Source organism: Pongo pygmaeus, chromosome 17 (assembly GCF_028885625.2).
Source record: "Pongo pygmaeus isolate AG05252 chromosome 17, NHGRI_mPonPyg2-v2.0_pri, whole genome shotgun sequence".
NCBI classification, from domain to species: Eukaryota; Metazoa; Chordata; class Mammalia; order Primates; family Hominidae; genus Pongo; species Pongo pygmaeus.
The window spans coordinates 72,496,978-72,510,933 of NC_072390.2; the positions used below are offsets into that span (position 1 = coordinate 72,496,978).

The 13,956-nt window shown below is 46.4% G+C and overlaps 1 protein-coding gene across 4 annotated transcripts in view; it reads right to left on the reverse strand.

The window, feature by feature from the left end:
- Positions 1–1,551, reverse strand: part of FECH (ferrochelatase) — a 37,418-nt gene extending 35,867 nt beyond the window's left edge. Inside the window, exon 1 of one of the 4 annotated variants that reach the window (XM_054461228.2) lies at positions 1,309–1,551. In XM_054461228.2, coding sequence (XP_054317203.1) covers positions 1,309–1,375 — 67 coding nt within the window. In that variant the 5' untranslated portion in view covers positions 1,376–1,551. Of the gene's footprint in view, positions 1–618; positions 724–1,308 lie in introns of those variants that run through there. The other 3 variants (XM_054461227.2, XM_054461231.2, XM_054461230.2) reach the window with 3 other exon arrangements.
- Between the last annotated feature and the right edge of the window lie 12,405 nt (positions 1,552–13,956).

The following is a 13,956-nucleotide window of genomic DNA, read 5'->3' on the forward strand; positions in this document are numbered from 1 at the left end:
CTTTTCCTATCAGCCAAAATGATGAAGTATTATAACTACACCTTCAAATCAGTCTGTAACACAAATAGACTCCAAATCTACTTCTGCTAGAGTTTCTGAATCCTTCCACTTTTAACCTAGACTACAAATAATTTAAAGTTTCACATATTGTTCCACGACCTCAAATCTAGGACCTGTCAGACTTTATTTGCCACAGGAAATGTCAGTGAAAGAAAAGATTAGTTCAATACTTCTTTCAGCCCCACGACTGGCACTGTGCTGCCTCTTCTTAAAAAACCATGCCCTTTGTCCCCCAGCGCCCTTAGTGAGCTAGCCTCATTGTACACCGGGTCCTTATTATTTTCCTAACAAAGGCACCTCTAATGAGATATGGAGGTTCAGAGGGGATTCTCTCCACTCCAAGTAGGTGTCAGACTGATGGACTTCTTACAAAAATATGTACGGTCTGTGTCCAGTCACCGTTCAGATGCATTAAATAAGCATCTTATTTGTGGCAGCCTTCTACATGAATGGCTAGACATCTTGAGGATGCCTGTGTACCTCCTGTGTGCCAGGCAAGGTGCTCATGTTCAAGGCAAGCCTTAAAAAAAAAAATTTAGGATTTCAATGTACATTTACCAAAGCTCTGGCGAGGTTAGGTGCCTTGTTCAAGGTGTCACAGTTGGAAATGCTGTCTCAGCCAGGTGTGTGAGATCCACAGTCCCATCAGCTCATCCCGTGGTCACAACCTATTCACGGTTTGCATCAGAAACGTGGGAGGCTGTTCCTGGGTCTTACAAGTTCCACAGATATCTCTAGAAAACACTAGCCCAGGCTGCCCCACGGTGGGTCCTGCTGCGAAGGAGAAGTGGGCACAGAGGGACCAAGGACCATGGGCTTTCCTCAGCAGGGAGGGAACTGCAGGGCAGATGTCCATGGTGGTGATGATGAAGATGCCTTCCTTACTGTCCTCTATGGCAGGCCCATAACATACCTTCCCTCGCGTAATCGTCTCAACAGTCTGGTTATTGCAAGTGACAATAACCAAGGCTCTGGGAAATTCCAGCCACTGCTCCAAGCCACCCAGCCGACCGATGGGACTTGAACCTGCGCCTCCTGGATCCGGGCGCCCTCCCCGCGGCCTTCCCAGCCCTGAGTGCTGCCCTCAGCCCTCCCTCCTCCGCGATGCCCCTCGCCCGGTTGCTCGCAGCAACCCCAAGGCCGCTCCCGGAATCCCCCGGGCGCGAGGGCCCGGGCACCAGCTGCCCGCTCTGCCCACGCCTTCTCAGGGATCCTGGCCCTGGCGGCCGCCGCGACAGACCCACTTACGCGGATCGCGGAGCAGGACGCCCGCGGCGCGCAGGGCCGCAGCCATGTTTGCGCCGAGTGAACGCATTGTCCGGGCAGCCTCGGCCCGAGTCCGGGCTCCTCCCGCGGTGGCCCGCCCAGGTGTCCGCCCAGCAGTGGCCGAGCCGGGTAGCGATCCCCACGCGCGTCCCCAGCCCCCCGACCTCGCGCCCTCCCGGCGCGCCCGCTCATTCGCTGCCGGGCCGGGGCGGGCGAGGCCAGGCAGAGACACGCCCCTCGCGGAGAGCCCGCCCCAACTGGACGCCGCTCCCTGCGTGAAAATGGGCCCGGGGGCTGAGCTAGAAGCCCGCTCCCCACCACCAGCGCAGGTCACTGCAAAACCTGCTGGATTCCTAGTTGCGTGCCCTGGTTGCATCTGCCAAACTAGCGAAGTCAGGATCCTCAGCCATGACTCAGCAAATAACTTTTTTCGACGTTTCCATTACTATTATTTAGATATAAGGATGCTTTTGCCTCAGTTCTCCAGTTTGCCTGCCTAGTCACAGCACAAGTGTGCAGATCCTGTTTTGTTTTGCTTTATTTTCAGAATAGAAAAAGGGTTTATTCAGTTTCTCTGCACCCTGTGTAGCAGAATTTGACAGGTGAGACTCACAGAAGAGCATTAGGAAAAGTGAAGGCCAGCCTGGCAAGTGTATTTCTTGGAGGCACGGTATGATGAGGTTTGTCTGCATCATATCCGCGCACCTTCCTAGTTTAGCCGCCCGCCCCGCCCCCAAGGTCGCACACTGAGACCACGGGGAGGAACAAGCGCACATTTCATTCTTACACCTCCGCCAGCCCACCCTGCCTATATATGTTCAATGCATTGTGGAATAGTAGGAAACCAGCCCTTGGGACAGAAAGGTCTCAGGCATCGGTATTCATTGAACAAATATTGAGCACCTACTATGTGCATTGGGAAAACAGTAGTGAAAAGAGCAGACGGGGGCTTACAAGGGGTTAGGGGAGACACAGAAAATAATCACAATATGTAGTATTTTGAATGATAGAGCCCTTCCACGGCCTCCCCTCTTCTTCTTCCCTCTCAGGACAAAAGAAGAATGAAGCAAGGTAAAAGAGATGGGGTAGGGTAGGGGAAGGGACTAATGCAATTTGAAGCAGGTGGGTCAGAGTTCTCACACATTCGAGCAAAGGCCTTATACACATTTGAGCAAAGGGGGCAAGCCATATGGAACATTCAGGGAAGATGGAGTCTAGATTCAGCTGAAACCCAGTTTTCTGTAGCTTAAGTATGTGCTACTGATGGAATTAGTTTATTTCTTATTAAAGTTGGTCCTCCTGATGTTTATAAGCCCGATGCAAAATGTCAAATTAAATGGATAGCTTTTCATATTACCTACATGATCTTCATATCCAAGCGGATGTCCTGAGAAAAGCACAGTAAAACCTCCTCCAGGTATCAACGCACCTTCCTTATATGTGTGCCTAATTCTCTACCCTCATAACAAAAATTATAGTCTTCTTAAGTTGCCCTGTAAAGAGGTGATCTTCATGGATAACATACTTCTCTACCTACAGTCTGAACCCATTTTTGTTGTTGTTGTTGTTTATTTGTTTTGTATTTCCAGTAGATACAGAGTTTTGCCAAGTTGGCCAGGCCGGTCTCGAACTGCTGACCTCAAGTGATCCACCCACCTCGGCCTCCCAAAGTGCTGGGATTACAGGCGTGAATCACCATGCGCGCCCTGAACCCATTTCTTCTGAAGAAACTAAATTAAAAGGCTGCACACTTTAGTTTCTTCTAAAACTAAATTAAAAGGCTGCACACTTTAGTTTCTTCTAAAGAAACTAAATTAAAAGGCTGCACACCTCGCAATGCTGTGCTGGCAGATGTGTAGGCAAGGCCAGAGAATAAAATGGCCGGGGGGGTGTTAGACGTGTAAGTTATGAAGGCTCTTCTTGTCCCCTCTGGGAGGCCCTGGAGAAAGTCATCCCCTCCATCCAGGGTGCTGGGCCCTCCTGCTGGGTAGAGATAAGGGGGCTTCTGGTCCCTCCCAGGCAAACGCTGATGATTAGTGACAAGGCATAAATGTGCCAGGTCTCACCAGTACAAAATCAATGGCTGGCGCGGGTTAAATTTGTTTCTGTCCAGAAATGATTAAGGAACTAGCAAGACATACTTGATTAAATATTTTAATGGATCAGCATCATTTCATTTCTTTTATTCACATCTTGCACGTTCATTTTTACTGACTTCTTTTTTTATTTTTTATTTTTTTATTTATTTTATTTTTTTTAGAGGGAGTCTCACCCTGTTGCCCAGGCTGGAGTGCAATGGTGCGATCTCGGCTCACTGCAACCTCCGCCTGCCGGGTTCAAGTGATTCTCCTGCGTCAGCCTCTCGAGTAGCTGAGATTACAGGTGCCTTTACTGACTTTTAAAAACTCATTCAAAATTCCTCATGTATAAAACCGCCTGGTGCACATATTAAGAACTCATAGGTTATAACTGAAAACAGAACTTCATTCTTTTTCCCCAACAGAGAGTACCATAACAATTGTTATTCCTAATCTATGGCTTATTTCTTACAAACATTGACTATAACAGCTTTCCAGTGAGTAAATTTTTATGTTCTTATGCAGTGAAAGCAGATAAAATGTGCTTTATGTTGGTCCTTTTCAAAACTGGTAGAAAACACAGTCCTTAACCCAGAAATTGTGAACTCTAAATACAGGCTTACCAGAAAAGCCCTTGAAAGGCTAAAGAAATTTGCAGAACCATATGATATACATAATATGAATTTTTTTCTGACTTAACATATTTTTAACAAAATGACACATCAATTCCATTAGCAAACAGAAGGCTAAAAAGGCACAGTGTGTGGGCTAACGGAGATAAGGAGCACCCCAACCAGGAGGGAGAGGGTTTGTCTGGGGCCTGGTGACTTCATTAGTGAATAAAGCACTCACCTGTCACAGACAACACTCAGTGCAGCCTGTGATCCTAAATAAAATGAATTTGTTGGTTTCAGCTCAGTGCTTTAGGGAAAGGGGTGGGAAATCTCTTCATTCATTATTTGCCATGATTGGCACCTCTGAGCTACACAAACTAAGTTTAGATTATTCAACTCTGATTCCTTAATCAGAAAAAGAACTGGGGAAGGGAGGAATCAGGAGGGATTCAGGGCAAGAGAAACAGTGGCTGCATGTAACAAATGGTAAGCTATAATGATTACTCAGAGAAATCTGATCAATTGTCCCTAGAATCATTTTACAACAAAGAGGCAACCAAATCCAGGCCAATATGCCACGCGTTTTGACTTGCCCCTCTTCACTACACAGAGCCTTCAGCCCAACGGTGGTGACAGGTTTATTAATCCATCTGCGCATATTTCCTGACCGTCTACCATGAGCAAAACATTAGGTCATGTAGAGGATAAAAGAGTGAAAAGGAAAACAACTAAACAACATTCTCAAACAGCTCATTTGCTTATGAAACAAACATACGGGAGACTCTGTCAGGCATGTGGCAGGCACTGGGTATGCAGCAATGAACTGGACGGTCTCTACTCTCATGGAACGTACCTTCTAGAAGGCAAGGCAGATGATCGTCTTACAACAAAGATGAAAGACATACAACATATTGTCAGGTATGGCTAGGGACCGGAAGAAAGCTAAAGGAGGCGGAGGAAGGGAGAGAGGCCACAACTGCTAAGGTCAGTAGTGCAGTCAGGACCAGCCTCTCTGCAAAGGTGGCATTTCAGCAGGGACCTAAAGGGAGTGAGGGCGTTGTCTGGGGAAGGGCTTGCAAGCAGAGAGACCAGCAAGTGCTGGAACACATTTGAGGCTTGTATTCATTTCCTAGGGCTGCTGGAACAAACCAGGTAGGCAAATGTGTTGTCTTCCAGTTTTGAAAGTTAGAAATGCAAAATCAGGGTGTCAGCAGGGCTGTGCTCCCTCTGAAACCTGTAAGGGAGAATCCTTCCTTGCCTTTTTTAGCTCGTGGTGGTGGCAGCAATCCTTGGCCTTCCTCAGTTTGTAGATGCAGCACTCCAACCTCTGCCTCCACAGTCACAGGCTGTCTTCTCCTCTTGGAAGGACGCCAGTCATTTTGGATTAAAGGCCTGCCCTAATAACCCCATCTTAACTTGACTGCGTCTGCAAAGACCCTGTTTCCAAATAAGTTCATGTTTACAGGTACCTGGGGGCTAGGATGTCAACATGTCTGTTGGGGGAACACAACTCAGCCCCATAACAAGGCTGTCAAGGAACAGCAGGGAGCCCACATGGCTTGAATAGAGGGAGAGCGGGAGGTAGGGGAACCAGGGCGGATTGATGTAGAACTTTGTAGGTAATGAAAAACTGTGTCTTCTGAGTGACCTCCATTCTTCACTTATACTGCATGATTAAATGTGCCCATTGTGGCTGGGCACAGTGGCTCATGCCTGTAATCCCAGCACTTTGGGAGGCTGAGGCGGGCAGATCACCTGAGGTCGGGAGTTTGAGACCAGCCTGAGCAACACAGAGAAACCCGTCTCTACTAAAAATACAAAATTAGCCAGGCATGGTGGCACATGCCTGTAATCCAGCTACTGAGGAGGCTGAGACAGGAGAATCGCTTGAACCTGGGAAGCAGAGGTTGTGGTGGGCCAAGATTGCACTGTTGCACTCCAGCCTGGGCAACATGAGTGAAACTCCGTCTAAAAAAAAAAAAAAAAGTGCCCATTGTGATTTTTTTTTTTTTTTAGCTCATTCATACTGAGTGTTTTTTCCAGAGTTCTCTGCTTCCTGGGTGGTGGGAGGGTCCCTAAGAGGCCTTTCTGATTTGCTTCTTCCAGGACCCAGGGATCCCACCAGTCTTAGACCAAGCTTGTGTGAATATCTCAACTTGGTTGTCCTGTTCCCTGCAGGTGTATAAATTCACAGCCGGGGAGTAGGCATTCCCGAGCCCTGGGAAGATGGCAGGCTTCCTTGTGCTTCTCTGGGCTAGAGGGCCAATTTTCTGGATTACTTTTCATTGAAGTGCCGGGCCTCTGCAGCCCTGCTTCATGGAGGGGTCTGGTCCTAGCTCCACCTTCCTATGGCTGCATGGGCATTCTAGGAGCTGGGCACATGATGTGTTCACTGTGAAAACTCATGGAGTTGCATGCTTATGATGTATGCCTTTTCTGTATAAATGTTATACTTTAATGAAACTTTTTTTTTTTAAAGGGGCCCCTTGGTGCCTTTATCTGGCTGGGCTCTGGCTGGGCTCAATTCTCCCTGGAGCTCCCATTCCTAACCTAACAGTTCTGACTTTGAGATTCTCTCTAGCCCCTCCCCTCCAATTCTGATGCCCAGAGATGTTCCTTTCTCACCTAGGATTTTGAGGGCAAATAGACGTATCTAGTAAATCTGTTTATAATGCGGTAACAAGAGGTGAGCAGAAGTTTCCCGATAAAAGTGAGAGAGGGTTTCAGGCTGAGAAGATGAAGGAACACTTTCCATCGAGGAGGTATCAGAACTTACAATAAGAGGACTGAGATAGGCTGAATGTGCAGAGACAGCACGAAGGTGGAAGAGCACATGAGAACCAGGAGCAAGACCTTCACTTGGCCACAGCACAGGGTATGGCGAGGACTAGGAGAAAAGTCTGGGGTCCCAGCCCGAATGCACTGAGGGCTTGGCCCTTCACAGGCCAGCAGAGGCATCGAGAGCCATGACAGGGAGGTGAGCAGCTGCTCAGGGCTGTGGCAGAGGAGAATACTGACCAAGCAGGGTGTGGGTCATAGGACGTAATAGGGGCCAGGCAGGGAGACCGAGCCGGACAGACTGGCCACAGGTGAGGATTGAGGTGTGGAGCAGAGTGGCAATGGAAGTGAAGATGGCAGAGGAGCAAAAGGTATGGAGAAGGCCAGGCCCAGTGGCTCACATCTGTAATCCTAGCACTTTGGAGGCTGAGGCAGGAGGATCACTTGAGCCCAGGAATTTAAGACCAGCTTGGGCAACATGGCAAAACCCCATCTCTACAAAAAATACAAAGATTAGCTGGGCATGGTGGTGTGCACCTGTAGTCCCAGCTACTCAGGAGGCTGAGGCAGGAGGATTGCTTAAGCCAGGGAGGCCAAGGCTGCAATGAGCAGTGATCATGCCACTTGCACTCCAGCCTGAGCAGCAGAGTAGGACCCTGTCTCAAAAAATATATTTAAAAATTTTTAATTAAAAATTTAATTTTTTTAAAAACAGACATGGAGAAGTCGAGAGGACAGGCACAGGTTATGGCATCTTAAAGATAAGAAGCAGGCTGGAATCAAGTAACTCCAAGGTTTCTGGTCTTGATGAAGCCGAAAAAGAGAAGCACATTAGTTAGCAGCGGAGCTGGTTTGAGACAAAGCTGGGGGCTCTTTGTCATTGCTGTTCTCATTTTGTTTTGTTTCTAACCGCATATATTTTATGCTGCAGGAAGTAGAAAAGACAAAGAGGTACAGCTAATTTTTTTTTTTTTTTTTTTTTTTAAGACAGAGTTTCGCTCTGGTTGCCCAGGCTGGAGGGCAATGGCACCATCTTGGCTCACTGCAACCTCTGCCTCCCAGGTTCAAGCAATTCTCCTACCTCAGCCTCCCGAATAGCTGGGATTACAGGTGCCTCCCATCATACCCAGCTAATTTTTTGTATTTTTAAGAGAGACAGGGTTTCATCACATTAGTCAGGCTGGTCTCAAACTCCTGACCTCAAGTGATCCACCCGCCTCAGCCTCCCAAAGTGCTGGGATTACAGACATGAACCACTGTGCCCAGCCAAATTTTTTAAAAATGTTTTAGTGGTCATTGATATAGCAATAATGATTGAAGCTAGCCATTCATTCATCATTTTTTCAGAGCCTGCTATGTGCCTTGCATAGCCCACCACTGCCCACAAGCAGCTTATACACCAGCAGAGAAGCAGCTATCTAAACAAAGAGAAATAAAAGGTACAGAGGTCTGTTCTGGGTTCCATACAGCAGCGGGAGGCAAGGGGCAGGGCTGTCAGGACAGCCCCCAGGGAGAGGCTGCTGGTGCCCCGCATCATTTCCAGGAAGAGGGGGCAGCTGCTAGGGGACAGGCCTTGCAGGTCAGGAGAGCAGCAAGCCCTGTGACAGCAAGATGTGTTCTGCAGCTGCTGGTTGGTCAGTGGGAAGGGACGATCTGAAGGATTTAGCGAGTTGAGTACTGAGTCCTGGAGGTGGGCAGGGGCCGGCTCACAGGGAGCCTGGTGAGCAAGGGTCAAGGTCTAGGCTGGGTCCTGTATGCCACAGACTAGAGTAGCTGCAACAAGGAAAGTTAAGACAGGCTTCTGGGTCACACTCACATTTAGCCTGCAGGAAAAGGAGTCATAATAACTGTAATGGCTTCCATTTATTAAGTGCCAGACATGGAATCACTGCAACTGGCTTGTAAAGAGGAGGTACCACCCTATTTTACAGATGAGGGAGACAGAGTCACAGAGGTCCCCTGACTTGCCTGAATCCAGTTAGCAAAGGGCAGAGCCAGTGGACCCAGGTATGTTTGGCTCCCAAGCCAGGGCTGGCTCCGTACCTTCAGGGTGTATCTCACAAGAGAAAAAGGTGACAGAAAGCAGGGGTCAGGCCAGGCATGGTGGCTCACAGCTGCAATCCCAGCACTTTGAGAGGCCGAGGCAGGCTTGAGGTCAGGAGTCCAAGACTAGCCTGGCCAATGTGGCAAAACCCCATTTCTACTAAAAATACAAAAATTAGCCTGGTGTGGTGGTGTACGCCTATAATCCCAGCTACTAGGGAGACTGAGGCAGGAGAATCACTTGAACCCAGGAGGCAGAGGTTGTAGTGAGCCGAGATCACACCACTGCACTCCAGCCTGGGCAACAGAGCAAGACTCTGTCTCAAACAAAAAAAAAGCAAGCAAGCAGGGGTCAGAGAGCACCTGTGGAGTTCTCACCACTCACCCAGGTGTTCCTGTCACCAATGTCACGGATTTGTTAGAAGTGCTGAATTATGAATTCAAATTTGTGGGTGAACCTGAACGCACTAAGAAAATTCTTTTTTAACAGACATAGCCAGAGAATAATAGGTATCTATCTACCCATTCCCATAACCCAGTTAAATTTCACTTATAACCTTTCAGTTATATACTGCTTTTTTCCCATTTACATACAATTCATCATTCTCCTTGCTATTTTTTCCTTCCTAATAGCTAATAACGGATCATTTCTTCCCTTTTGTTTATGCCCACTCCCTTTTGATTGGTCTTCAAATACAGAGTAATGACCTCTGGGTAAAGATGGGGCTTGAACACAGGGGTATAGTTTCACTCTCTCCCAAAAACCACACTGAAATGATGGTAGAGGTTTTGTTCATGATGGTGGTTATTTTTTGTTTTTAAGCACAAACCTAAAAGGATGGGAAAAAAGAAAAAGTGAACCACAATAGAATTTTTAAAGCAGCAGCAGATGAATAAATAGTTAATGTTTTAGCAGACCCAAGAAAACTGAATCCTAAGCTGGCCATCCGTATTAGACAAAAACCACCCAGATTACACTAGGGGGCTCAGGACTGGCAGTCGCAGGTACCACTGGAAGTAGGGATGAAAGGAGATGCTAGAATGAGATGGACTGAAAGTCTGTTAAAGCAGGCTGGGCACGGTGGCTCACGCCTGTAATCCTAGCACTTTGGGAGGCTGAGACAGGAGGATCCCTTGAGCCCAGGAGTTTGAGACCAGCCTGGGAAACATAGGGAGACCCTGTCTCAAAAAAAAAAATAAATAAAATCAATAAAATAAAATAAAAAGAGTCTGTTAAAGCAGCAGATTGCCTAGATTCCCACCCTGCAGTGGAGTGACTGCTGCCCCCAAACCCTCAAAGCCAACTAGATGTTTGGTTCCTGGAGAAGTAACAGAGGGCTATGGACTGCAGATCCCAAGCACAGCTGAGAGCAGGCCACCACAGAAAACAGCTTAGTGAACTGTACTAACTGAAGGTGCAGAGACCCAGCCCTCTTCTTTTTCCCTCCACAGGAAACCCAACTAGCCTAAGAAGAAAGACCTAACAGACAATGGCATGGGCCTCCCCTGCTAATCCATCTAGGGCAGATAGCCTACAGTAAGGCTCACATCTATTCACATGCTTGGAGCATCCAATGGACATTTTAATCTCCTATCCTGAATTATCTCTGAATTATCAGCAGATAACCAAGCAGCACCTGCCATCTCAAGAAAGCCTGTAACAGGAAAGCCAGAGACCAAACAAAGCAGGAAAAAAAAAAAAAGAAAAAAAAGGCAACCCAACATGGAGGAAACTGGAATGATACAGGAAGAAACCTAGAAAACTTAGATAAAGACAGAACTTTCTGAAACCAGAATAAGAATTTTTAAAAATATATTTTTACTATGGTTAACAGAAATAAAATACTCAAAGGACTGGGGAAGAGTTGAGGAAAACTCCCCAAATTAGCAGCTTAATAAAAAAGATGGCCAGGCGCAGTGGCTCACGCCTGTATTCCCACTAGTTTGGGAGGCTGAGGCAGGTGGATCACTTGAGGTCAGGAGTTCGACACCAGCCTGATGGACACGGTGAAACCCCATGTCTACTAAAAAAATATGAAAATTAGCTGGGCATGGTGCCATATGCCTGTAATCCCAGCTACTTGGGAGGCTGAGGCAGGAGAATTGCTTGAACCCGGGAGGCGGAGGTTGCAGTGAGCCGAGATCACGCCATTGCACTGCACTCCAGCCTGAGCAACAACAGCAAAACTCTGTGTAAAAATAAACTAAAATAAAGTAAAATAAAATAAAATAAAAAGATAAGGGCCAGGTGTGGTGGCTCCACTGTAATCCCAGCGCTTTGGGAGGCCAAGGTGAAAGGATTGCTTCAAGCCTGGAATTCAAGGCCTGGGCAACATAGGGAGACCCCATCTCTACAGATAATTTTAAAAATTAGCTGAGTGAGCTGGCATGCACCTATAGTCCCAGCTACCCAGGAGGCTGAGGCAGGATCACTTGAGCCTGGGAGGTCGAGGCTGCAGTGAGCTATGATCATGCCACTACACTCCAGCTTCAGTGACAGAGTGATAACTTGTCTCAAAAAAAAAAAAAAAAGAAAGAAAAGAAAATTGAAAAGAGGAGGTCCAGTATCTAAATAGCAGTTGTAAAAAGAACAAAAAAACAGAGGGGAGACCTTCAATGAAACAATTTAAGAAATTTTTTCACAACTGAAGGGCATGACTTTCTGTATTGAAAGAGCCAATTAGAATGGATAGTCTCAATAAATATCATCATGAAATATCAGACATTGAACTAAGCTTCTAGAATAGACAGGTCATATATAAAGGACCATATATCAGAATGCTTAGGAATTCTCAATAACAACACCAGAAAGCCAAACTTCAAAATTCTGAAGGAAAATGCTTTCTTTTTATTATTATTTTTAGAGACAGGGTCTCACACTGTCACCCAGGCTGGAGTGCAGAGACACAATCATGGTTCCCTACAGCTTCAAACTCCTCAGGGCAAAAGATCCTCCTGCCTCAGCCTCCCAAGTAGCTAGGATTACAGGTGTGTGCACCATCACACCCAACTAATATTTTAATTTTTTTGTAGCGACCGGGTCTCGCACCAGCCTGGCCAACATGACAAAACCCCGTCTCTACTAAAAATACAAAAAACTAGCAGGCGTGGTGGCTCATGGCTGTAGTTCCAGCTACTTGGGAGGCTGAGACATGAAAATTACTTGAACCTGGGAGGCACAGGTTGCAGTGAGCCAAGATCGCGCCACTGCACTCCAGCCCGGGTGACAGAGTGAAACTCCGTCTCAAAAAAAAAAAAAAAAAAAGAGACGGTCTCAAACCTCAAACACCTGGCCTCAAGCAATCCTCCCACCTTAGCCTCCCAAAGTGCTGGGATTATAGGCATGAGTCATCGCACCCAGCTGGAAAACGCTTTCTAACCCACAATTCTTTATGGAGAGTATGTGAAGATAGATTTAAAACATTTTTAGACAAGCAAGGTCTCGATGAATTTACCTTCCATGAACCCTTTCTCAAAAAACTACTGGACAGCCAGGTGCAGTGGCTCAGGCCTATAACCCCAGCACTTTGGGAGGCCGAGGCAGGCAGATCATCTGAGGTCAGGAGTTTGAGACCAGCCTGGGCAACATGGTGAAACCCCGTCTCCACTAAAAACACAAATAATCTGGGCGTGGTGGCAGACGCCTGTAATCCCAGCTGCTTGGGAGGGTGAGGCAGAAGAATTGTTTGAACCCAGTTGGTGGAGGCTGCAGTGAGCCAAAATCATGCCACTACACTCCAGCCTGGGCAACAGAGTGAGGCCTCATCTCAAAAAAAAAAACAAAAAACAAAAAACTGCTGGAGGATGTGCTCAACCAAAATGAGGATGTAAACTGAAAAAAACAGGAAACATGGAAAACAGGAAACAGGATGTCCAGTACAAAAAAAAAAAGGTAAAGGGAACACCCAGGATGGTAATGAAAGATCCCAAGATGACAACTATGTTCCTCGAGGGCAACTCGTTCAGATTAAAGCAGGCAGAGGCTCCAGAAGATGGGAAGAAGTAACTGATAGACAACCCAATATACCCAAACATCTTTTGTGATTGAATTATTAAAGAAAAAATAAGACAAATTTAGTATAGGGAAAATAAAAAGTTGGGCAGAAAGAGAAAACAATTATTGTGAACTACGCAGCCAACCAAAATTATAATTGAACTAAGTTGGAAATATGGCAACATGGTTTGAATGTTTGTCCCCTCCACATCTCATGTTGAAATGCAATCTCCAGTGTTGGAGGAGGCGCCTGGTGGGAGGTGGTGGTCATGGGGAGGAATCCCTCATGAACGGCTTGGTGCTCTTCATGAAGTGATATGTGAGTTCTTACACTGAGTTCACAGCAGATACGGTTGCTTAAAGGAGTGTGGCACCTCCCCCATCTCTTGCTCCCTCTCATCTTGTGATATGCTGGCTTCCCCTTTGCCTTCTGCCATGACTGGAAGTTTCCTGAGGCCTCACTAGAAGCAGATAGCAACACCATGCTTCCTGTACAGTCTGCAGAACGGTAAACCAAAATAAACCACTTTTCTTTGTAAATTACCCAGCTGCAGTTATTTTTTTATAGCAACCCCAAAACAGCTTAATACAGTTGGGGAGATGAGAAGGGTGAACACGAATGGTGGGGATAGGAAAACGAAGAAATGAAATCCTCATATGCCAGAGAAGGGCAATAAATAACGCCTAAAACTGAAAAATCAATAAAGTAATATACGCATGTTATTTAGCAATGTGGAGGTAAATACTGAAAAAAAGCTAAAACTTTTGAATACCTTCATTTCTGTAAGTTGGGGTACTAAGACAAGTTATATCCAATACAAACTTGATTTTGACTCTAGAAACTAGTCTTTGTCCCACAGTTTATCAATATCTCTTCAAAGATGTTCTTCACCTGATCATCACGTTGGTTATGATCCATAAGGTAGAAGGAAACTTTTCAGCATAAGAAACTGCGTCATTAACCAGCAATTTCCAAATACTAGAAATTGCAGTATTTGTATATCATGACTTCCCTTCTTTTTTCCCAGAAGGGCTGGATGAAATATACTGATTCCATGGCAGTTCAAAATTCAAGCTTTGAAGTTTCTCAGCCCTCAGTGTTCCCATTTCAACTACAGAGATT